Genomic DNA, 26,682 nt, shown 5'->3' with positions numbered 1-26,682 from the left:
AACAACCTCACCCCTGCCGTACAAGACGCACGCGGCACGTTCTTTTCAACCCATTTCTGCATCTAATAATATCTATCCTCTTCAATTAAAAAATCTACATGCAATACTGTTACGTTTGAGGGGGGTGTATGCATTCAAAGGGTAATTAGGATGTTTAATTAGGTATGCCATGCTGTTCGAGTTTACCAGGATCTCGATGTAATAAGTAGCAATTCAGTGGTGATAAGTTATCTAGTAAATGTTCATTTCTTCAAGGGGGAAATGATAATTGTCACGTAATTCGATAGGGACACGGGATAGGGTAAGTGTGTCTGCGTAAACCCCTTTTGGTATTCTCTGGAGACTGGCCGTGACGTCACAGGACAGTGCAGCGGATGGCTCCGCCCCGTGAACACGATTGGCAGAAGGCGACGGCGGTGGGCCAATAAACGGCTCGATTGGAAGTGACGAGGACAGGAGGATAAAAAGGTTCTGTTCGGGGGTCGAAAAGGAAGAGGAAGAAGATTACAACCAAAAGATCGTTTTTTTTTGGTGGGGAGGCTGTTGCGCGGGGAGCATCCTTGTTGTTGTGCTGATTCGATCGTGTTCTTGATCGTGTCTTGGAGCCTTGCTGAGCCTCGTGCCTCACCTTGGTTGGCTCTGGGGTTCTGCTGACTCGGAGTACGGGGTCGAACGGCAGGCGGACCTGCCTCCCTCTCCTGCTCGCAACTTGACGCCAGAACTGGTTCCCTGGCGGCTGTGAGCAGACTTGGGCCAAGACCAGGAGGTCGACAGCACCACGGTTTCTCCTGCCCCCCTGACGAGAGCAAGGCCAGCTCGTCCGACGCCGATCCAGGGACAGTTGCGTCCACACCACGGTCCAGCCTGACCACCAGAAATAGCTACGTTTTGTGTGTGTGTGCTTGGCGCCTTAGAGGGATTGAGATCTGTATATTCATTGGAATTGTCTGTGTTTTTCCCCACGCCCGATCCCATACCATCCCGTTGAATCGCCCCGGATCCCTTTTCTTGCCGAGTCTTGTTATTTCTGGTCAATAGTAAAAACGAATAAACATCATCAACTCAGTGAAAAGCGACTCGTGCCAACTTCCTCGTCCCGTTTGCGGTAGAGCGATTAGAACCGCCATGTTTGGGTTATAAACAAATAAACCGCCTCCATCGTTTCGGCTCATTCTACGTTGGCGGGACTGTTCAAGTCCCGTGGACGTCACATTGGTGTCAGGGTGTTGGATGTTCGAACCCCTCTAAATTATATTTGGTATCGGGAGAATATACCAAGATTAAAATCTCGCCACGAATTGGAATATAAAAGTACTACAGAAAAGCGCGCGAGCGCGGGAAAATTTTGGCGGGATTTTTCAAATTTAAATTAATTGGCGGCAAACGGGACTTCTGCACCATGGCGGATGTGCAGATGTTTGAGGAGGAAGGCCACGTGTCTGGCAGCGAGTCGGGGGAAGAAGGGAGAGACGGGGGTAGGGTTGGAACCTCTCCCATTCCAAGCGTGGACCGTGTTTCGTCGCCCGTAACGGGGCCGGCAGCACCGGAAACCGGCGCGATGTCGATCTGGACAATGTTGGAACGTTTAATGAGTGCAATGACGGCACAGGGGGCAAAAATGACAGATCAATTGGGGGTAATGGGGGAACAGTTGAGTGCACGGATTGATTTAATGAGGGATGAATTGGGGGAAAAGATGGAGAAAATGAAAACTGAGATGCAGGAGTGTGTGGATGTTCAATTGGGGGAAATACAAAGTAAATTCGAGGAAACAAAGGTAGAAATTACATTGGAGGGGGAAAATATGCGGAATAAATTGGTAGATAAGATTGATGCAACGAACATTCGGGTTGATAAAGTGGAGGAAAGCCTGGAACGTCATCGTGTCTGTGTGGATGCTCGTATGCAGCTGCAAATAGAAGAGTGGGGAGAGCTGAGGAAGCAAGGGATGAATTTGGCGGAGGTAAAAGGATTGGAGGCTCGTTTGGACGAACAAGATAAAATTATGAGCCAAGATGAAGTCTTGGATAAAGGCCTGGTAGAGCCGTCTTTTGAAAGTAGAGTGTCCGGGTTGGTTGAGGAGCAGCTACAAACTCACGACGGAGTTTTGGAGGAGGTTGTGCGGGCCCAGAAGATCCTGCGGGAAGAGGTTAATCGGTCCATTCAACGTTTGGAACAGGAGGCAAAATTGACCCATGAGACCTTCACCACAAAACATTTTTGGCCACAGTGGGCTCCGAAATTGGATACGCAGCCACAAGGGTGTTTGATCCCTGGGCTGGATTCGGACAAGGGAGAAACTGAGAAGCGGGCCACCGTAAAAGTGATCCCCCTGGTAAATTTTGACGGGTCAGGGAGCGTTGAAGCTTTTCTGACGCAATTTGAGTGCATTTCCCGACGAAACGGGTGGAATGAGCGGGAACGTACAGGGAATTTGGTGGCAACGTTGCGGGGACCAGCCGCAGATGTGTTAAACGTGATCGCGGAGGGGATGTTGACCAGCTCCCACATTTGCGAGGCGTTGAGCCGTCGGTTTGGGTTCGCGGCAAACTGTGATCTGGTGCGGGCCCAGCTCCAGCACCGCAGATTAAAGCCAGGTGAGACAGTGCAGGAGCTGGCACAGGACATTTACCAATCAGTCAGGATCGCGTATCGGGACCTGACAGTGGAGGCATGGGACAGACTGGCACTAGAGAAATTTTTAGCTGCTCTTCCTGACCCTGAGGTCCGAGCGCTAGTGGAGTTACAGGATCCACCCACCGTTCACCGAGCGGCCGAGTGCGCGGCCAGGCGGGCCTCGTGGAGTCGGCCGGGTCGGGTTCCAGAGAGGCCATCGGTGACGATCCGACAGGCGGAGATCCAGGATCAGGGAGGGGGGCTGGGAGAAATTGGCATTACCCAAATGTTTCAGGAAATTTGCCAGAAACTGTCAAGTTTGATAAAGGGTAATCCGGTAGTTAGTGCGCCAAAGCGGCGGGGTCCAGCCCAGCCAATAGAGCAATTTGATTATGGCTGAGGGGGTCCGGAACCGGAAGAGACATTTCACCGATACTCACGGGGGCCTTTTATGGGGAGTTGTTTCCGGTGCGGGCGAAGAGGACACATGCAACGATATTGCCGGTACCCGGCGATGGAGGGACCCTCCAATAGACTTTTAGACTCGGAGAGGGTGAATCCTCCTGCTGAACCGCCAGGTCGATCCGAGATGCCCTTTCATAGGTCGGGTCCAGAGATCACTGTCGGGGGTCGGGGAGACTAGATTGGGCTGAGCATATACGGCCATGCTCGGCTGCTGAGATTGTGGCGAAGTGCCCTCCTTTGGTGGAAAAAAATGAATTGTGGGAAAATTGGCATGGGTTTGTAAGTTCTGCTGGGTTTTAGAGTGACAATCGGGACAGTGGGTAATTGGAAACAAAGCGGGCACGAGTGGCTGTCCAATGGCTGGTGCGTGGATCGGGTGAGAAGTGCTGTGTGAGTTGTTTTAAGTTAAGAAGTGAAATGTCTGGTGCACACATTGATTTTTTATTGGACATGGTGTGGTAATAGGGAAGGTCATGGTCGGCGAAGTGTTAGAAATGCAGGTGTCACATGTAAGGCCGATGGGGTGGGGGAGTCATGTGGGTTTTGTGGGTGGGGATGATGTGCTTGTCCACAGGGATTGCTGAAGCTCACGGTGAGCGGGAATTGCGACCCCCTTCAAGGAGATTCACCACCTGGTGGCTAATGGTGACAGTGTCTGGAGGCAACTGGGAGAGGGTCTGGTTGGGCGACCAAGGCAGGTAGGACCTTGGCGACCCAGGAAGGCCAGAGGAGCCAGTGAGACCCCTTCCAGAGTGTTGTACGGGATTAGAGCTGATGGCTACCAGGGGGGAGGGAATCAAAGGGAGCGGGGCGGAGAAACGTCTGGGTTGGACTAAAGCTTACCTGTGGGCATGGTTGCACCTGAGATGCCCCCATCATCTTGTGGTAACCCACCCCACAGCCACGACGGGATTCAGCCTGCATGATTAAAATGAGGACCATGACCTAGAAATGTGATGATGACCATGGTGTGAGTGTTGTGAAGATGTACGAGTCCCACTCGATCCCACACAACTTGACATGTGCAGCAAGGGCATGATGTCCGCATAATTTTGGGGCAAGCAAATTTGAAAATTGGCTCCCCAGGTAACGCTGGGTCTATTAGCATCCACTGGGGGAGGCGGTCAAGTGTAAGTATCCTGTGAATAGTGTCGTTAAGGCTTAGAGTAGGAATGTAAAGTATAAGTGTTGTGTTTTTGTGGAACCTTTTGTTTCCCCTCCCCAGATCACTGGAAGAGTGCTGGGCAAGAGCGATGATCCGGAAGATGGAGTGCAACTTCTCTCAGTGCTCTAATGTGATAAAATAAAATTAAAAAAAAAAACAAAAAAAACGAATGATTGTTTAGGCGAGCATAAGGCCATAAGGGGGTAGTACATTAAGCAGGATAGGTAAGTTAGCTGCGACTCGCTGCCCATTGCCCCTCCTACTTTATTTCGTTAGGTTAATTAGGTGTGAGTCAGTAAGTGTTAAGGCTGGTACGGTAGCGCCTGTGATATACCTTGCAGGAGCTGCGGTACCAGAGGAGGGGGCAGTGTTACGTTTGAGGGGGGGGGTATGCATTCAAAGGGTAATTAGGATGTTTAATTAGGTATGCCATGCTGTTCGAGTTTACCAGGATCTCGATGTAATAAGTAGCAATTCAGTGGTGATAAGTTGTCTAGTAAATGTTCATTTCGTCAAGGGGGGGGGGGGAATGATAATTGTCACGTAATTAGATAGGGACACGGGATAGGATAAGTGTGTCTGCGTAAACCCCTTTTGGTATTCTCTGGAGACTGGCCGTGACGTCACAGGACAGTGCAGCGGATGGCTCCGCCCCGTGATCACGATTGGCAGAAGGCGACAGTGGTGGGCCAATAAACGGCTCGATTGGAAGTGACGAGGACAGGAGGATAAAAAGGTTCTGTTCGGGGGTCGAAAAGGAAGAGGAAGAAGATTACAACCAAAAGACCTTTTTTTGTGGGGAGGCTGTTGCGCGGGGAGCATCCTTGTTGTGCTGATTCGAACGTGTTCTTGATCGTGTCTTGGAGCCTTGCTGAGCCTCGTCCCTCACCTTGGTTGGCTCTGGGGTTCTGCTGACTCGGAGTACGGGGTCGAACGGCGGGCGGACCTGCCTCCCTCTCCTGCTCGCAACTTGGCGCCAGAACTGGTTCCCTGGCGGCTGTGAGCGGACTTGGGCCAAGACCAGGAGGTCGACAGCACCACGGTTTCTCCTGCCCCCCTGACGAGAGCAAGGCCAGCTCGCCCGACGCCGATCTTGGGACAGTTGCGTCCACATCACGGTCCAGCCTGACCACCAGAAATAGCTACGTTGTGTGTGGTGTGTGTGGTGTGTGTGGTGTGCGTGGTGTGCGTGGTGTGCGTGGTGTGCGTGGTGTGCGTGGTGTGCGTGGTGTGCGTGGTGTGCGTGGTGTGCGTGGTGTGCGTGGTGTGCGTGGTGTGCGTGGTGTGCGTGGTGTGTGTGGTGTGTGCTTGGCGCCTTAGAGGGATTGAGATCTGTATATTCATTGGAATTGTCTGTGTTTTTCCCCACGCCCGATCCCATACCATCCCGTCGAATCGCCCCGGATCCCTTTTCTTGCCGAGTCTTGTTATTTCTGGTCAATAGTAAAAACGAATAAACATCATCAACTCAGTGAAAAGCGACTCGTGCCACCTTCCTCGTCCCGTTTGCGGTAGAGCGATTAGAACCGCCATGTTTGGGTTATAAACAAATAAACCGCCTCCATCGTTTCGGCTCATTCTACGTTGGCGGGACTGTTCAAGTCCCGTGGACGTCACAATACTAATGTCAATACGCTTTTCAACCAAAATTGACATCTAATAATTATATCCAATCCTTTCCTTCAATTTATGACACAGATCAGGGTCGGCACTGCGCACACCACCGCCTGTGATAAATAATACACCCGAACGGGTTTGATGGTCAGCTCGGATACAAAACTTAATGCAACCGAGTGTTAATCAACCTAAAGGCCCAGTCACACCTTGACGTTTTAGCCAGCAATGGCAACGTATTAAAATGTATGTAAAACGCTGGCTTACGTTGAACTTTTGATGTTTTTTTTTTTAAAGATTCGGACGTATTCATAACGACTTGGTCTTTTGCATAACGTATTAGTAACGGACACAGAACGTTTCGTTGTGTTATAGATAACTTATACCAACGAATGCTGAACCTGTTGTCGGCCTTCACAACCTATGCCCAACGATAGTCTAACTTATGCATAGCGCACTGCACGCATCGCAGACGATGACGCGGCGTAGGTTATGAAAAGGCTGCCGCACAACGATTCAAATCATAACCGCCACAGAAATGGAAGTGTCAACATCACAGTCACACCTTGGCGATCTTGCCAGCGTATGCCGACCTCTGAAAAATGCGTCTAAAACGCTGGCACACGTCGAATACGGTATGGGTAAGTTTGGTATTCGTGAATAGAACGGTAAAGTATGCCATCATACGTCGTATTAAGTGGAGTACGTCTTGTAATTTTAAACATGTTGAAAATTTTACGGCGTACTTGCCGTATGACACACGTTCCGCATGCGATGGGAATAAGTTGTACGCACGATATGCGATCGTTGACACACATCGATACGTTACTTGTAAGGTACTCATAAGTCGAAACACGTCAAGGTAATGGTTAGCGTCAGTGTTCCAGACTCCCGTATTTTTTTTGTTTTTTTTTTCTTCGGTATGACGGTGTTCAGTGTGCAGTGCGGTTATGATTTAAATCGTTGAGCGGAAGCCTATTAATTATATTATATTATAACCGCACTCGAAATCGAAGTGTCAAAATCACCATCATACCGAAGGAAGGAAGAAAATAAAATAAAACTAGAACTACCACTTTATAACTGCTGGCAGTGATGACCGGGTACCCAGTCCGTCCGCCTTTGATACAACATGGGACTTTCTGCAGATGACAGTCGCAAAGTTTCGCATTCATCGGGAAAGTGGTTCCAGAAAAAAACAAGATTGAAGAGTGATACAAACAGAGGCCTGCTTCGATATGGCATGGGACTGAAGAGCTACAAACCGGGCAGCACAAAGTGTTCAATTTCCTTATTAATGGCGAACAGATTCAAATAATTAAATAATTCTGGCTGCCAAACCACGTGACCGATCAGGTTGAAATTTTAAACTTTTGTTTCACATGTCGGCTAAATTACAAATGTGAAGTTTCGTATATATAGAAGCAGCGGTTCCAGAGTAAACATTAATTAATATTTATCCTTCAATCCAAGATGGCGGCCAAACCATGAGACTTGTGACATAATTTTCACCACATGTGCAAACACGATCGCAGACGATAAGTGCAAATTTTCACTTCGCTAGGTTAAGCAGTTCCAGAGAAAACATTATTTAATATTTTTCTTAAAACCAACATGGCTGCCAAACCCTGGGCCCGATCCCGTTGAAATTTCAAACCCTCATTCCGCATGACTGTTCCACCATAAAGGTGATGTTTCATATTTATTGATGCAGTAGTTCCAGAGTAAACATTAATTAATATTTTTCCTTCAATCCACTATGGCTGCCAAACGTTGTGTTGTACCTCAAAAGGGGGTGAGAACTTTTTATTCGTCATGGAGAGGCGGTCATAGTGGTGGAGTTTCGCCTGGATCTGTTCAGTGGTTTCAGAGAAAGACGTTTAAAGATATTATTTTTCAATCCAAGATGGCTGACGAACCATGTGACCTATGACATCACAAATATATATTCTGCTTCCAACTGGGTATTGGAACACGTTTGTGAAGTTTCGTGTTAATCGGTAAAGGTGCGTTTTTCTATCCAAGATGGCCGCCAAACCATGTGACGTGTGACGTCATAATTTTACCACGCGTGCACACACGATGGTAGATGATAATTGCAAACTTTCGATTCGTTAGGTTAAGCGGTTCCAGAGAAAACATTATTTAATATTTTTCTTAAATCCAACATGGCGGCCAAACCGTGTGACTTATCAATTCAAAATTAACAAACTTATATAGCCTACGTGTCCCGAATATAGTTCTGAAATCTCCCCTTCATCGGACCAGCGCTTCTGGAGAAGATGTTTGAAGGTTTTTGGGTTTTTTCAAGATGGCCGCCAAACCATGTGACCGATCAAGAAGAAATTAACAAACTTGAGAAAGGACCTCATGGGGAATATATGTGTGAAGTTTCGTCTTAATCTGTCTTGCCCTTCTGGAGAAGAAGATTTTTAAAATTTATTCATTTTCAATCCAAGATGGCTGCCGAACCTTGTGACCTATGATATAAATTTAAATTCTGCTTTCCATCGTCGACCCGAACAAGTGTGTGAAGTTTCGTGTAAATCGGATAAGGTCTGTTTTTCTATCCAAGATGGCCGCCAAACCATGTGACTTCTGAGGTAAAAATATTTTTACCATGTATGCAGACTTGAGGGAAGAAGGCACTTGCAAATTTTCGCTTCGATGGCTTATGAAATTCCAGAGAAAACATTATTTAATATTTTCTTAAATCCAACATGGCGGCCAAACCATGTGACCTATCACTTCGAAATTAACAAACTTGCATCGCATGCATGTCACGAATATAGTTCTGAAATATCGCCTTCATTGGACCAGCGCTTCTGGAGAAGAAGATGTTTGAAGGTTTTAAGGTTTGTTCAAGATGGCCGCCAAACCATGTGACCTGTCAACAAGAAATTAACAAACTTGAGAAAGGACCTCTTGGGGAATGTACCTGTAAAGTCTCGCCTCAATCTGTCCAGCCCTTCTGGAGAAGATTTTTTTTTAAAAACACTAAAAAACAAGATGGCGGCCGAATTACGTCAGCGATGACGTCAAAAAAACCATTTTTGACGATGAATTTTGGCGTAGATGCTCAAAAAATTTCAGATTTTTCCTATACGGCGTTCTACTTGACGAATTTTCACCGATATATCGCTTCACCTATGACGTCACGAAAAATCACACGTGTTCCCCATAGTGAGCTTAGTAAAATGTATCAAACGAAAAATTTTTCCATTGCACGGTTTCCGAGATACAGATGTCCAAAGTTTATCGCTTTTTTCAAGATGGCGACCGCACCACGTGACCAATGACGTCATAATTATAACGTGATTGTGCTATCAAAAAAGATACAAACTATGGTGAAAATTTCCTGTCGATCGGCCTTAGTGTCCCAGAGAAAATGATTTTTAAAGCGAAAAAGGGTGCAAAATGCCGGCGGAAAAATAATAATAATGCGTAATAATAATAAACAGAAGAAAAACAATAGGGTACCCTGTACTCACAGGGTACCCTAATAAATAAAACCAGGGAGTCTGGAACATCATTACCTTGATGTGTTTCGACTTATGAGCACCTTACAAGTAACGTGTGTCGATGTGTGTCACCGATCGCGTAACGTGAGTACAACACATTACTCATAGGTTAGAAATAAGTTTCGGGTACGCTAAACATTACCTCGACGTGTTTTGACTTATGGGTAACTCACAAGTAACGTGTGTCGACGTGTGTCAACGATCGTGTGACGTGCCTACAACTCATGGCCAGCGTTATGTGGAACGTGTGAATCATACGCTGGCATAAGTCTTAAAATTTCAAGCATGGAAAACTTGAGGACAACCGAAAAGTACGTTTAAACCCAGCGTACAACGACGTATGGCAGTGTTTTTCAGTGTGCTCTCAATGTTATAAAAACTTACCCATAACGTATTCGACGTGTACCAGCGTTTTAGACAAATTTTCCAAAAATCGGCATATGCTGGCTAAAACGTCAAGGTGTGACTGGGCCTTAAGCGACTACGGAAAGTGAAAAGAGAATTCAAATTGAATTTAAAATAAACGCGTGAGGGGCCGCTCGAAGCAAAAATCTCCATATTCTAGGAATCATTCCCAACATCAACATACAATTTTCAAACTCGCGTTTATGGCCGTGAAATAAATACTCTAAGTGTGTGCAGTTAATGGCTGTATCCAGGACAGAGCTGGATCACAACTAAAAAGGACCCTCGGGCCACCGAGAAGCTCAATCACTCGCTACCTCCACGTCTGCATGGCATCACGTGACTAGCCAGCTCACCGTGGGATGAAATGTCCCAATACAATTTTAAAACATCCATTTTTCACTGGAATTTTTTCAGATACTAGTGGAGCACATCCCCAAACCATCTAAAATATAAACATTAATCTTACAGACGCTACGAATAGGCAGTCCCTCGGGAGGACAGGTTACGAGGTGAAGCAGTGAACAGAAAGCATGTGGTGTCCCTTCCAGAGTCTCACGGTTATTTGAATTGAATATATTTTCCTCATGAAAAGTGTGTTTCTGAGCGGATTTGCACGAAAATTATCTTCATTAAACGTGTAGCTACACCAGAAGGTCCCAAAAGTGAAAACAAATCAACTAGAGGGGAGCACTGGGCAGAGTGCAAAACCTCCGCCGCCAATACTGCTGGGTCACTTAAGTGAACCTGATATCCTATTCATTGTAGGTCAAAACGGATCAGACTCTACTGAACCACGGTTGATTAAACTAGACGAGATCGACATGCATGAATAAATGCCAAAAAAAAAAAATCAAACTTTTTGAAAAAAAAGTTGCAAAATGTTTTTTTTCTCCAACAATTTTTTTTGGGGGGGTTGGAAATCAATTAAAACATGTAGAAATGCAAAAAAAAAAAAATTCAAATAAAATCGAATTTTTTTTGAAAAAAGTTGCAAAATTTTTTGGGTTTTTTTCTCCCACAAAATATTTTATTTTTTTGGGTTGGAAATCACTTAAAATATGTAGAAATGAAAAAACCAAAATTCAAATCTTTTTTTTTAAATGGCCACCATAGCGGCCATATTGGACTTTGGACCAAGTCCAAAATTGAATGGCATGATCCTTGGACCATACCTAATCCCCCCACCAAGTTTTGTCGAAATCCGTCCAGGAGTTTTTCCGTAATACTGTTCACAAACAAACAAGCAGACATTGACTGGTACTTACGAAATCGTCAACTTGACCTCTGACCTTGTCTAATAAAAGCTGTCTCGAGAAGGTAGCGACGCAAACCAGAAGTTTCTACGATGATTCTGCACCAAACCATCAAAAATCGAATGTTTTGGATGTTTGACCTCACTGTGACCTTGACCTTTGACCGATTTTGACCAAAATCTAATCAGCGCTAGCCACCACCCTCCTGAATCACGTGGTGTAATTTGACATTGGTGGCTTCTTCCGTTCTCGAGTTGTCGTGCCGACAAGCAAACACACAAACAGATGACGGAAGTCATCAATACACATGAAATCTTTAGATTTCGTAAGTAACAAGCAGTCATAGACTGGTACTTACGAAATCGTCAACTTGACCTCTGACCTTGTCTAATAAAAGCTGTCTCTGGAGAAGGTCGCGACGCAAACCAGAAGTTTCTACGATGATTTTGTACCAAACCATCAAAAATCGAATGTTTTGGATGTTTGACCTCACTGTGACCTTGAACTTTGACCAAAATGTAATTAGCACTTGCCATCACCCTCCTGAATCACGTGGTGTAATTTGACATTGGTAGCTTCTTCCGTTCTCGAGTTGTCGTGCCGACAAACAAACACACAAACAGATGACGGAAGTCATCAATACACTTATGAAATCTTTAGATTTCGTAAGTAACAAGCAGTCATAGACTGGTACTTACGAAATCGTCAACTTGACCTCTGACCTTGTCTAATAAAAGCTGTCTCTGGAGAAGGTCACGATGCAAACCAGAAGTTTCTACGATGATTTTGTACCAAACCATCAAAAATCGAATGTTTTGGATGTTTGACCTCACTGTGACCTTGAACTTTGACCAAAATGTAATTAGCACTTGCCATCACCCTCCTGAATCACGTGGTGTAATTTGACATTGGTAGCTTCTTCCGTTCTCGAGTTGTCGTGCCGACAAACAAACACACAAACAGATGACGGAAGTCATCAATACACTTATGAAATCTTTAGATTTCGTAAGTAACAAGCAGTCATAGACTGGTACTTACGAAATTATCAACTTGACCTCTGACCTTGTCTAATAAAAGCTGTCTCTGGAGAAGGTCACGACGCAAACCAGAAGTTTCTACGATGATTTTGTACCAAACCATCAAAAATCGAATGTTTTGGATGTTTGACCTCACTGTGACCTTGAACTTTGACCGATTTTGACCAAAATCTAATCAGTGCGAGCCAAAACCCTCCTGAATCACGTGGTGCAATTTGACATTGGGAGCTTCTTCCGTTCGAGTTATTTTTTGGATGTTTGACCTCACTGTGACCTTGACCTTTGACCGATTTTGACCAAAATCTAATCAGCACTAGCCATCACCCTCCTGAATCACGTGGTGTAATTTGACATTGGTAGCTTCTTCCGTTCTCGAGTTATCGTGCCTACAAACAAACACACAAACAAACAAATAAACAAAAACAGAACGGAACTGATCAATATACTTCCGAAATCTTTAGATTTCGTAAGTAATAAACCAACGTCACCTGCAGGGTGACCCGTATCTTGCCAAAAGGTGACCACGTGTGACTTCTTTAAGGTCACACTAAGGTGAACAGAGCTGCAATCCACCAGGAGCAACTCCTTAAGGAATATCTGCCTACGAGAGATTCCGATGACAATCGTTCTACAGAGTAAGCATGAAAAATGTGTTTCCCTCATAACGTCACCAAATGACGTCATAAAGTCTCAAGCTTGACATATCAAGAAAGCACTCATCGAGGTGTTCAATTTGAGGTACTACACGATATGGTTCCTAAAACTTGAAAATTTGACCTTGGGATCAAATATGTTTGACCTGAGGTGCTAACCATGAAGGTCAAGGCCAATCGCCACCAAAAACTAATCAGCTGAGTGCCAGACCATATACAACATTCCCATAAAGTTTGGAGACTATCTGATTAAAATTACTCAAAAAATAAGGGTTTCGTCGACCCCCCCTGATTTGCGACAATGTGACCTTGACCTTCAAAATTTTATGCGCTGAAAGGGACCTCTATAGGCCTCTGATATGCGAAGTTACAAAGATTTCCAATGGTAACTGTGCTCTGCAGAGTGATTACAGACAAAAAAAAAAAAAAAACATATGAAGGTCAAGGCCAATCGCCACCAAAAATTAATCAGCTGAGCGCCAGACCATGAACTATATTCCCATGAAGTTTGAAGACGATCCGATCAAAATTACTCAAAAAATAAGGGTTTCGTCAACTTCCTTGATTTGCGACAAAGTGACCTTGACCTTTGATCTTCAAAATTTTGTGCGCTGAAAGGGACCTCTATAGGCCTCTGATATGCGAAGTTACAAAAATTTCCAATGATAACTGTGCTCTGCAGAATTTTTTTATACGTGATTACGGACAAATAAACAAACAAAAAAATAAATACATTAAAAAACATACACGCTGAATAACATATCTTGCAAAAACTTCGTTTTGGCAAGATAACAAACAGAAACGGAAGTCATCAATATACTTACGAAATCTTTAGATTTCGTAAGCAACAAACAGAAACGGAACTGATCAAAGATTTCGTAAATAACAAACAAACACACAAACAGATGACGGAAGTCATCAATATACTTACGAAATCTTTAGATTTCGTAAGTAATAACCCCTGGGGCTCCAAAGGGTTAAGATAGCCTCATTATATGGCATGGAAACAGATGGAAGGCAATGGAAGCTACCCCTCGCTGCAATGAATTCCACACAGACAGAGGATATAAACATTCAATTTTCACAAAACTTGATGCAACCGAGTGTTAATCAACCTCAGCGACGATGAAAAGTGAAAACAAAATTTAAATTTAACTTAAAATTACCGCGCGAAGCCGTGGTGAAGTCAGCGGACCTCGTGTTGCCCAATAAACAGGGCCAGACGACACAGGTAACGAGAAACTAGTTGGTCGAATTAAATCTTCTTAATAATCCCTATGAAACCCGTGATGCATTATAGCCATTGGATGCTTCCTTATCGGCGATTCGACCAATCGGTCATTTTGCACTTAATGACCCTGTAACCTTGACCCTGAAGCGAAAATGTGAAAAAGGGCTCAGACGATCTATAGAGAGCAACTCGTATTATCATCGTGTCAAGTTAGAACTCAATCGTGCGAGACCTCGAAGAGGAGATATAAAAATAAAAACTGTTGACAGACAGACGGACGGACCTGAGGATATCGAACGGTTTTATTAGGTCAGCTCGCTGACCCAATAACCACAAACACGATGGCAGACACGGGCACAGCCCCGTAATAAATAACATGTACAATTGCAGACCCGCACGCACTGTATGGGACATGCACAGCGCATCTCTTCATTCGGGTCTGCGCATGGGTTTACAATAACAGCTTACCGTGAATCTTCGCTCGCTACCGCAGCCACCGGTGTCTCTCGCGGAGGTGGAGGTCTTCTCGTGCCTCCGCCTTGATGCAGCCACCACAAAACAAAGGCGTGCTGTGCGGCCTGGATCACTCAGGCCGCATGGCGTACCACAGAGCAGGCGCATTGACCAGCGCTAGCCGGGGATCGCTGGGGGTGCCTGGGCGGGTATGCGGGCACCGATGCGATTCGTATCACGGGGTTCGGAGCGAGACGATTCTGCAGCTCAGCTATGGTTGGCCGGATGTCCAGTGAGGCCGCTTCCGGTCAAGGCGGTCGACCGACCCTAGGTCACACGGTTATTGGCGTTCACGGTCGGTTAGCGACCCGCAGTGTCACGGAATTATCCGTGTGCGACGGCCTACAATTCCGGTGAGTCTGGTGGGAACCCGAGATAGCTTCCCCCCCTGGTGGTCTTCTCACCCGACCCACAGCCCATGACAATATTTTATCGAAGCCCAGGAACCGAAATCCGCTTTTCCCATTGGCCCATGGTTTCCCCGATTGTGGTTTTAACTATCGGAGTATTTTCCAGGAACCTAACCCCCGTGATATTTAAGAGTTGACTGTAATCAGATTTATACATAATCTACTTTCATATAAACTCATAGCAAAATTCAAATCAAATTTATACATAATCTAATTTCATATAAACTCATAGCAATATTGAAATCAAATTTATACATAATCGACTTTCTTATAAACTCATAGCAAAATTCAAATCAAATTTATACATAATCGACTTTCTTATAAACTCATAGCAAAATTCAAATCAAATTTATACATAATCGACTTTCTTATAAACTCAAAGCAAAATTCAAATCCAATTTATACATAATCTACTTTCATATAAACTCATAGCAATATTCAAATCCAATTTATACATAATCTTCCTTCATATAAACTCATAGCAAAATTCAAATCAAATTTATACATAATCTACTTTCATATAAACTCATAGCAAAATTCAAATCAAATTTATACAAATTCTACTTTCATATAAACTCATAGCAAAATTCAAATCAAATTTATACATAATCTACTTTCATATAAACTCATAGCAATATTGAAATCAAATTTATACATAATCGACTTTCTTATAAACTCATAGCAAAATTCAAATCAAATTTATACATAATCGACTTTCTTATAAACTCATAGCACAATTCAAATCAAATTTATACATAATCTACTTTCATATAAACTCATTGCAATATTCAAATCCAATTTATACATAATCTTCCTTCATATAAACTCATAGCAATATTCAAATCAAATTTATACATAATCTAATTTCATATAAACTCATAGCAATATTGAAATCAAATTTATACATAATCGACTTTCTTATAAACTCATAGCAAAATTCAAATCAAATTTATACATAATCGACTTTCTTATAAACTCATAGCAAAATTCAAATCAAATTTATACATAATCGACTTTCTTATAAACTCAAAGCAAAATTCAAATCCAATTTATACATAATCTACTTTCATATAAACTCATAGCAATATTCAAATCCAATTTATACATAATCTTCCTCCATATAAACTCATAGCAAAATTCAAATCAAATTTATACATAATCTACTTTCATATAAACTCATAGCAAAATTCAAATCAAATTTATACAAATTCTACTTTCATATAAACTCGTAGCAAAATTCAAATCAAATTTATACATAATCTACTTTCATATAAACTCATAGCAATATTGAAATCAAATTTATACATAATCGACTTTCTTATAAACTCATAGCAAAATTCAAATCAAATTTATACATAATCGACTTTCTTATAAACTCATAGCAAAATTCAAATCAAATTTATACATAATCTACTTTCATATAAACTCATTGCAATATTCAAATCCAATTTATAAATAATCTTCCTTCATATAAACTCATAGCAAAATTCAAATCAAATTTATACATAATCTACTTTCATATAAACTCGTAGCAGTATTCAAATCCAATTTATACATAATCTTCCTTCATATAAACTCATAGCAATATTGAAATCAAATTTATACATAATCTACTTTCATATAAACTCAAAGCAAAATTCAAATCAAATTTATACATAATCTACTTTCATATAAACTCATAGCAAAATTCAAATCAAATTTATACATAATCTACTTTCATATAAACTCATAGCAATATTCAAATCCAATTTATACATAATCTTCCTTCATATAAACTCATAGCAATATTCAAATCAAATTTATACATAATCTTCCTTCATATAAACTCGTAGCAATATTCAAATCCAATTTATACATAATCTTCCTTCATATAAACTCATAGCAATATTCAAATCAAATTTGTACATAATCTATCTCTAATGAGATACATAAAATCAATTTTATTTTCACACTTCCTTGATATTAATGAATAGTAAGCATGGCCACCTTGATGCCATGCAACCAAGTGTTAATCAACCAAAGCGACTAGGGAAAGTGAAAACAATTCAAATTGAATTTAATATAAACGCGTGAGGGGCCGCTCGAAGCAAAAATCTCCATATTCTCGGAATCATTCCCAACATCATCACACAATTTCCTCTAGCATCTGTATATTCAGCACTCTAAGTGTTGAAGGCAAGGATAATGCAAAAAACTCGAAACAAAACTTCTCCACATGGGTATCATTTCGCTTTGAAGGGGACATGGTGAATTTTCTTGCCAGATTGGCCAAAGGAGATGAGCCATTGGATTTGTCCATTGCAGGCATTCTAGGAAATCTCATAAGAATGTTATCCAAGCAGGAAGAAAATCATGCTCGTCACAAGGAAGGATTAATAATTCTGGCTTGCACTCGATTTTCACGGCACAATCACATTTTTTGGCAGGAAATTGAGAATAAGAAAACGACAATTCACTTTACAGCCAAAAACAAAAATGTGGTCACATGTTCAGATGTTTAAATGAGACATCAAAATATGTGACTCACAATTTCTTTCATTGGTCATCGTTTGGATTCAATGCTAATCAGAATAATCACCAATTATACACCTTAAAAGGGAATGCAGAATAATCTTACTTGAGAAATAAAACCTTTGATAGCTCCAGCATCTCCCAAGCGAGTTGCATTGTCCCGACATTGCAGCCACTGCCCTCTTCTATGCCATCATCATCACCGCCGCCATCCTCGCCACAGTCGCCGCCATCCTCTCCACCGTCGCCACCATCCTCTCCACCGTCGCCACCATCCTCTCCACCGTCGCCGTCACCGCCATCCGCTCCACCATCACCGCCATCCGCTCCGCCGTCGTCACTATCTGCTCCACTGCCTGTTGCTCCCTTCCATTCAAAGTCGCTCCCGAATATTCCATTTTCTTTCCTGAAATTTACACAAATTCAGAACATTCCAACTCATCACTATCAACATTACATTATAGAATATAAAAACATAAATGTAGCGCACTCAAGCATTACATAACATCAGCGGTTGCAGCGTTGGAGTCAAAAAGGTTTTTTCCCCAACCACGTACAAAAGGGTCTCATTTCAGTGAAACTCGGCACAGATTTTGTCCTTTTGGGGCATTCCATGTCAAGTGTACACACCCTCCCAACACAAATACCTCATTTTCTCCCCATATGTTGGTCATTTATTTACTTGGGTGAAAAAAACTCAAAATACTAACTTTTAGACCTGTGGGCCCATTTTAGGGCCCCCCAAATTTGGGCGCCCCTGGCTGCCCCACGTGGCCATGTCACAGGTTGTGGTCCGATTTGGCTGATCTTGGTATCAAAATGCTCGTAAAAGCGAGATCTTTCAAATCGCGTAAAGTAAAATCACTCCGAAACAGTAATTCAAAAAGTTATAGTTTGGGGCGCCCTTTGACCTTGGGCCCCCGCTCCCCAGCTAAACCGATGGTCCCGATTTTTTCGTGTGAGAATACCCCTTCATATACTCCAACACCTTAGCATAAATGAAAATGGGATCTCAATGGGTTCAAGTGTGATGATGGTTTTATTGTTCGAGGACTCGGGTGCTGGACACACAATACATAGCACAATATTTGAACACAAGATTTCCAATACGCTATATCAGTATATTGTACATACATTTTCCACATGCACATGCAGGAACTGGAAGCGATACGAGTACGAGTAAGAGTTTTTCCTAGCATATTATAGTCAAGATTTTTTGCCAACCAATGTTTTATTTGACAGCTGTGTTTCTTTTTTACTCATTGTGTAGGTTCTACCTGTAGCAGTTTTTGGTTCTACAGAAAGAAGTATATCAGAAATGTCTAAAATGCAGTGATCTTGAATGTCAGGAAAAAAGAAGCTACTTGCGGGCCCATTTGGATGAAAAAAATTCACTTTCACTTCATGAGTGTCCTGAAAGACTTTCATGATGCAGGCAAGCCACTATTTTCCATCATAGTGCACTGTGACATAACCTGAGAGTTTCCCGTTAAAAATTGGTGTAGCTTTTGAAATAGCCGACTCGATACGGTGTTCCTCACTAAGGCTCAATTCACGTACTTGAAGAGCAGTTTCAGAAATAGGGATGAAAGCATGAAGTTTTTGAGTTCAAGCCATGGTTTTGGCCGTTTTTCACCTTTCTTCCAGATTTCCTTCTTCCTCGTCATACACCTCTTGGATCCCGTAATCAAACTTCATTTCATTCAAACCATTTTCAGCAAAGGTGAAAAGATATTTTGGAGAAACAATTTGACTGCCGTAAGGTCTACACAGGCTCTCATGTTGCTTCTCGTTTGACTGTACCTCCCACGCCATCTGAAGGGCCATTGCCATGATGTGCGGCAAAAAATGCTATTCTGCATCAATACCATGCTCTGATTTGTGACGACATAGGTTTATGAAGGCTTTGCAATTCTTATATTGGCCAGCGCAACCGTCTGAAAAATAGTAAACTTTCTGTACATTTCCAAAGCTAGATTTCAAGTGTTCAATGAGCATTCTTTGGAAGAGGTGGACTGAGACAACGTCGTGAGTATTGCATTCTGATATAATCGTGAACGAATCGTGGTTTACTTTTCTATCGTCCGATTTGAAATAGTAAACCCAGGGGTGAATTGTCGCTTGAGAGCAGTTCCAATGGAATGCTTGTGCCGCATCCTGCACGACAAACGAATAGTTCTCTGAGAAGTCTCCAATAATGACAAATTCTCGTTCGCCGATTTCGTCTTTGTTATTTTTCAGAAACTGATATTGGGCCTTGGCAATGAAGTCGTGTCTCACTAATTTAACCGCGAGTTAACAGAATTGATTAATGAATTGTTCAAAAGGCAGGACCATGTAGCTCAGTTCAGATCTGTCGGTGGATGTCCACCGTTTAAACTGAATTTCATCAATATCCTCTAGTTCATAAGCACTCAGTATCTTGGTTTTGAAGTCTTCAATTCATGGGCAACTTTCACAAGTTCTGAAATACCATGCCGGTTGTGCTGGGTTATAAACTATGCGTGCTATCACATGATGATAGCTCGGAAGTTCGGCTATCTGTGCCATTTTGGAACCAAACATCATGAGTTTCACATTTTGATGTATCGTACATATACATACACTGTGTGTACCGCCTGAACCGGACAGGACACACTCCGAGGGACGGAGCATGGCGAACTTCACGAATCCAATCTTCAAGCCAGGGTTCTTCTCTTTGAATTTCTGAAACAGTTCCTCAAGATTGTTTAGTACCAGGCGCTTTTGAATTTTGTCTTTTCCATGTTCATTCCTGATCACACACAGTCCTTTTTCCCCAGCTTTATTTGGCTGACTTCATCACTTCGGTAAAATTCGGTTATGGTGGATTTTACTTCGTCAGGCAATATTTTACCCTGTTTGGGATTTGGAGACTATTGCAGACCATTTTCTTTCTCTAAATTTTTGGCTTGCAGAGCCATTCTTTGGGAGCAACTGAATTCACTCATCATCCCTCTGATGATCATATTCCGAGCAAATATTGTCAGTATACGTATTTGCTCTGAACAGCTCGAAATAACGTATTTTTCTTTCAGGCTTTTGATCACCTCTGGCATGCAGTTTTCATCACATTTTGACGCTGTATTTTGTGTTTTCTCCGCAGTGCTTGGTCCAGCAACGAGTTCTAATTTCTTTCGCACAGAATCTTCCATTTTACTTCGCTTTTCAGCAACGTACCCTGGGTTCCTTTCTGCCTTTCGTTTGTCGAATGGGCTTTCGCCTATCATCGATAACGACTGGTTTTATCGGTCAACTTCTGCTTCTCGCTCAAAAACCTCCTCGTCCTCATCTGTTGAAATACATTCTGCAATGCCTTCGATAGTATCTTCTGATGGTAATTTCGAACTGGTTGAAGATGATTCTTCAATACGCTCTGATGACAACTGAGAAAGTTTTTTTTCTGCACGAAGTACAAAGTCGTCATCTTTTTTCACCTTTGAAGAAAATTTCATCAACATATCATTTGACACGTTGTGAAGATACTTTCGTTGTTTCGTTTTATGGCAGCTGAACGGATCGCAACAGTATTTTCGGAACTCCTTTCGATCTTCAGTCGCCAAGCTTACTGCAAAATATGCAAAAACTGAGATTAGCCCATTTATAACTTAATTCGATGATGGTTATACAACAAGTGTACACTTAAAAGTCAATAGACACAATAGGCAGAATAATTTTTCGCAAATGATGCAATATATATATATATATGTATATATATATATATATATATATATATATATATATATATATATATATATATATATATATATATATATATATATATATATATATATATTGTTGTGGTTACCAGATTCGCAAACCACCATTCAGGTCCCTTAGGTGAGGTATCTCGGTAAGTGCATGTGTAGTTAGGCCCAAACCCGTTGTCTAGTGGGAATACATGTCATTTATACGTGCTGCGACTCTTCAGGATAGCCGTTTTTCTTTTACTATCTTTATTTTGGACCAATCGCCACCATCACAACCACAACAACAACCACCAACCACAACGCCGCTTCACCACAACCGCCATGACCTTTACCGTCGCAACTCGCCACCATCGCATCACCGTCATCTCGCGCCACTCATGGGCACCGATGCTGGACTCGTGTAGGGCGCACGTTGAACAGCGTGTACAAAATCACGGATTTTCTGCTTCAAAAACGGATCGAAAACGACACACGCCCACTTTTTGCCGTCCAATCGGTGAGCGAGGGGCGACTGGCCCCGCCCCAGGGCGATCGATATATGCAAATTTGTGGATCAAAAGCCTTCACGCCCACTTTTTGTCGGGCCAATGGGGAGCGAGTTGAAAGGTCAAAGGGAGGGGGTCAAAGGCGAAGTTACGGGGGATAAAAGGACGGTGTTCGTCAGTAAAAGGAGTAGTAAAAGTCGGAACGAGGAAGAAGGGAGTCGTAAAGGTCGGAACGAGGCGAAGGAGAGTCGGAACGGAGGGGACGAGCTGAGGAGAGGCGGCGAGTCGGACGAAGGGTGCTCGCGTCGTGCAAGGAGCTGCGCGCCCGAGGGAGGCCGGCAGCGCGACCTGGCCGAGGTGGAGACGCTCGTCGCACATAATAAAGATCCTCTATACCCCGAGCATCAGCAACCCCCCTCCTGTTTCCCCCCGCGCTGAGATAGTGCGACCAAGGGGGCCCCGTTCCCACCCCCTGCCAGGCACTGTCCACGAGGCCCGCGGGTTGCGGGGCCATCGCCGCTCCGCGTCTCATCACCAGACGGGTAGGCCCGACCAGGTCTCGGCCCCAGGCCTACCTCATTCTTGAGGGTATTTCTTTTCCTTGGTTTTGGGTATGTGTTGTCGGCGCCGTCTGTGAAGTAGAATTGTATAAGTGTTGCCGTGTGCTCGGTAGTCGGTATTAGCTCTGCACTGTGTTTTCACTTTTATGTTTGCTTTTTGTGTAAATGGAATTGTGTTTTCTTTTTTTGTGTGCATTTGGTGGAATTGTATTTGTGTGCTTTCCCGTGTGTCGCGAATAAATGTGCTTTATTGTTGAACTGTTTCCCGCTTCGCTTCGTCTTTTCCCCCATTGAATCCCCATCTTGCTTCACGTAAAGGGTTGGTAGTGGGCTGAGTACGCCCGATAATTAATCGAACCGTCGAGGTCGACGATAACACCGCTCGGTTATTCTGATAGTACGGAACGGGTCGCTTAAGTGGCCCGTGTCCGAAGTCGACCTGCGGCGAGGTGCGATCGCCCGGTCTACCCTCCGCGTGGGTACTTAGGTAGTTCGAATTTGGCGAGCAACCCTATCCCACGCGGGGGCTGATTGGCTCGATCGCGGTGAGACCGAAAGGTCCACCCGTGACTGGTTCCCGGCGTTAGTCCGAGAGGGTCACGACTGGATTGTCCGTCCGGTGGGCGACGTGCCGCGATTCGAGTTACGTGGCCGTCGCACGCCGGCGGGCGCGAAGACCGCAACACTGGTGTCAGAAGTGGGATACAAATTCATCGCCCTCCTCGCGGCACTGGTATCGGAGAACAGGAAAACGGGCTGTCCTGTCTCCGGCTAAATTCACGGGAATCTGTCCAGGGGTGAGAGAAGCGACCCCCGATTCCCTCCAAATTACGAGCGAGCAAATTAACCCTTCACGAGAAGCAAGATGGCGTCTCAAGGCGAGCGGGAGCCGGGGGTATTAGAAATGTATATGTGTAATAATGTAGAGTCCATGGTCCAGGATGGAATCCCCGAGCAGGAAATGTTGATTGTGCAGGAACACGGACTCGCCCAACTGAACCCAGGACCCGAGGTGGGTGCGGCAGCGGCCGCGGTGTATGACACCTTCCCCCCCCCTCTCCACCAAAACCCTTCCCCGACCCCTGCCGAAACGGCTCACCCAAGCGCACCCGACATGACCCAGCTATACACCATGCTGGCAAAAATGTATGCGGAAACGACAGCGAAGATGATTGCGAACATGAACAAGCAAATGAATGAAATGAAGAACGGAATGAAAGGCATGAACGAAAAGATGGATGCGAATACACAAAAAATGGGTGAAAAGATGGATACAAATACAAATGAAGTGAAAACGACGATGGATGCGAATACACAGCAAATGAGGGAAGAGATGAAAGAGCTACGGGGTGAGACGCAGAACATGGGCCGAAGCCTGCAGGCGGGCATGAAGGCCGTGACAAAGGAAATAATAATAGTGGAGACAAGGGAGGTAAAGGGTGAAGAGTTGGCAGTGACGGCAGCCGGGAAGGGAACCATAGAGGAGAGACTACACGAGGAAGACGGGGTAAGTGACGCACACACACACACGGAGGAAGTGGAGGATAATGGGGGTGAGCTCGCGGAGCGTGTTGGGACCCGGTGCGAGCACCTGGATGGCCTCCTCCAGGAACGAGGGGAGGGAGTATGCCCCCTTGAGGCGAGTCACGACCAGGTGAGTTCGGTCGTGCTTTGCGAGGTTGAGGGGACGAGTGCTGTGGACAGGTGCTTGGAGAGCTTGGGGGGTATAGAGGCCCCGGAGACCCTTGTGGGGACACAAATCCCCAGTGTGGTTGTCCCTGTGTGTGTGGTGCAAGGCGTGAGTGCGTCCCCGTGTGTGGAAGCGACCCCGTGTGTGAGTGGTGTGGTGGCGATGGTGCTGGAGTGCGTGCTTCCCAGCACGCCGTGTTTGGATGAGGCACCGTGTGTGGATGAGGAACCGTGTGTGGAAGAGGCCGTGTGTGTGAGTGAAACGGCCAGTATGAGTGAGGAACCGCGGGTGAGTGCCCCCGCGTGTATGAGTGAGGCACGGTGTGTGGATGAGGCACCGCGGTTGAGTGCCCCCGCGTGTATGAGTAAGGGACGTTGTGTGGAAGAGACCGCGTGTGTGAGTGTCGCCGTGTGTATGAGTGAGGTACCGCGGGTGAGTGCCCCCGCGTGTATGAGTGAGGCACGGTGTGTGGATGAGGCACAGCGGTTGAGTGCCCTCGCGTGTGTGGGCGAGGCACCGCGGGTGAGTGCCCCCGCGCGAGTGAATGGAGCACCACGTGTGAGTAGTATGGTTTGTGTGAGTAGTGAGGCACGCGTGAGTGAACGGCCGTGTGCAAGGTCGCTGTGTGCCAGGGAGACCGTGTGTGTGAGAGAGCGGTATGTGAGGGAGATGTCGGTTGGCATGCGGGAGCACGCAGCCGCGTCTCCCCGTGTGAATGTGATGGTGTGGACTGTGTGCGTCGTGACACGCAGGTATGCGTGTGTGGAATGGAGACGGAGACGGCGACAGAGGAGAGAAAGCCGAGTAGCGGCTGTAGTTGTTTCGGGGACCGTGCCGGGTTCACCCAGCAGTGAGCACGCGGTTCGTGCTGTGCAACGCACGAGACCACCACGTGCTCGCTTGCGAGAGTGAAGTCCCGGTCCGGAAACGCACGCGGTGGATTTGCCGATCCCGCGGACGGACAAAGTTTAGGCAGGTAAATGGATTTGGACCGGACGGGTTCTCCACGCGATCGTGTGTGTGAAGCTCCAACGGGCAAAGCACATGTGTTCGCGTGGGAAACCCCTCGAGACGTGGGGCTTGTGTTTTTTTTTGCGCACGGTGACGTCATGGCTGCACGTGTGGTTGGAATCCGGCAGGAGGGGAATCTCTGCCGGATGGTCCCGTCCAAGGAGGGACGAGGAACACGTGCAGCTGCATGACGTCACGGGCAGGTGCAAAGTGCGCGAGCTCTGAGTTGCCGCGCAGGTGCTGCGCATGGAAAAAAAAAAAAAAGCCTCACTTTCGGGTGCACAGGATTCCTGGGAAAGGGGTGGAAGACCCCCTTACCCTGGGCACAGGATGGAAACTAGTTAGGGGGAAGGGTTAGATTAGCTAGACCGACTTCATGGGGCAGGGGTAAGTCCTCATGGAGTCCGTGGAATGGATTAGGTAGAGGGATTTAGTGAGCTTTAGGTTGGGAAATAAAATGATTGAGTTAGGAGACAGAGACAGACTGGTGAGTGTGTAGAGGGGACGTAGTTTAGCTACGTAGGTTAAAAGGGAACGTGCTGTAGTTTAAGGGACGACGTGGGAGCACGAGTTAGTTAGGGGATGCAGTTAGAAGAATGGCAAGTTCAGCGGGGTGTGTGTTGAAGAGTTGGTGAGTTATGAGGTGGAGACATGTTGAGTGAGTGAGGCCAGCGGGTCTGTGTGTGTGGAGTGAATGGGGAATGCATGGTGCGATGAGTGATTGGGGGGAGGAGTGACTCCCGTCCAAGGGACCCCGGGGTCAGTGTAGAGTGAGTTAGCTGGGTTAGTCAAATTGAAAAATGGAGGTCGTTTTGCTGTTGGTGGGAAAGTAGGCTCGAGACCCATTTGGAGGGGTGCAGGAGCCCTGTTGACGGGCTTGGGAGCGTGGCTGCGAAAGGTGAGTATCGCTGAGTGGGTACCCCGGGCACCAGGCTAGTCGGCCGCGGTAGGCCATGGGCCCATGGGGGCCGGGATAGAGTAGTGGGCACGGGTGCGCCTGCTTGGTGCGGGGGCCCGGGGCGCCATTAGCCGCGTGGGCAGTGTTGTGGGCACGGGTGACCCTCGGAAAGGGGCCCGGGAGGCCGGCCTGCCACGTGTGCGTTTCAGGGGAGGTGCCATGGGGGGCACTCCCCGGTGTTAGGGAGCTGGTAGGCTCGGAGGCAGTGTAGTGCCCGGGGGTGCCATAGCGGGAGATTCGGCAGAGGGTCGTGCCTGCCAAAGGGAGCCACGTGTCCCAGCCAGGAGACCGTGTGAGGGCACGGAGAGAAAATTGGGGGGCGAGGCCCGAAATTGTGAGGACACCAACACAGGCGACGGGAATCTGGGTTGTTAGAACCAATAGTTTAAGCGAGAGGCGCTTGTTGAAAGCCCCGGGGTAGTTTAACAGTTAATGGTTAGGGTAGATTAGGAGATGTACCCCTCCGCACCATCCATCCCCTCGCTGTCGTTGTGGGCCGCTGGACCCACTTTGGTTATAGATCGCCGAACTCTGGGGTGGCCATTCTGAGGCTTCGTTGGGCCTCGACGCAGGACGTTAGCTCTCCCTTATTCCCCTCCGGGAAGGGAACGTAGGGGTTGGGAGTAGGCTAGGTGACAGGATAGGTTAGCCGAACAAGGACGATAAAGGGGGTTAGGGGACGATTTATAGTGGGGGAGTAAAAATAAAAACAACAAAAAAAATAAGTTGGGGCTAAATTGGGGTTTGACAAATTAAGGGAGTGGGTATGTACAGTGACAGGCAAAGGCGATAGGTGGGAGGGAGACAGGAAGGTAGGTCCGAGCCCGCCTTCCAAGTGGCCAGCACCACCGCA

At 45.4% G+C, this 26,682-nt stretch overlaps 1 protein-coding gene and 1 pseudogene across 3 annotated transcripts in view; both read right to left on the bottom strand.

Moving 5' to 3' along the window:
- Nucleotides 1–26,682, bottom strand: part of LOC147016301 (protein HGV2-like) — a 148,797-nt gene that overhangs the window by 102,776 nt on the left and 19,339 nt on the right. For all 3 annotated transcript variants that reach the window (XM_085844910.1, XM_085844909.1, XM_085844911.1), the window contains exon 4: nucleotides 17,504–17,803. In XM_085844910.1, the coding sequence (XP_085701036.1) occupies nucleotides 17,504–17,803 (300 nt within the window). The remainder of the gene's footprint in view (nucleotides 1–17,503; nucleotides 17,804–26,682) is intronic.
- LOC147016302 (uncharacterized) lies at nucleotides 17,820–21,111 on the bottom strand (annotated as a pseudogene).

Source organism: Eptatretus burgeri, chromosome 11 (assembly GCF_056783735.1).
Source record: "Eptatretus burgeri isolate ZD-2024b chromosome 11, Ebu_testis_v1, whole genome shotgun sequence".
NCBI lineage: Eukaryota > Metazoa > Chordata > Myxini > Myxiniformes > Myxinidae > Eptatretus > Eptatretus burgeri.
Note: the sequence above shows the minus strand (reverse complement) of the source record. Positions and strands in the feature narration are given on the sequence as shown.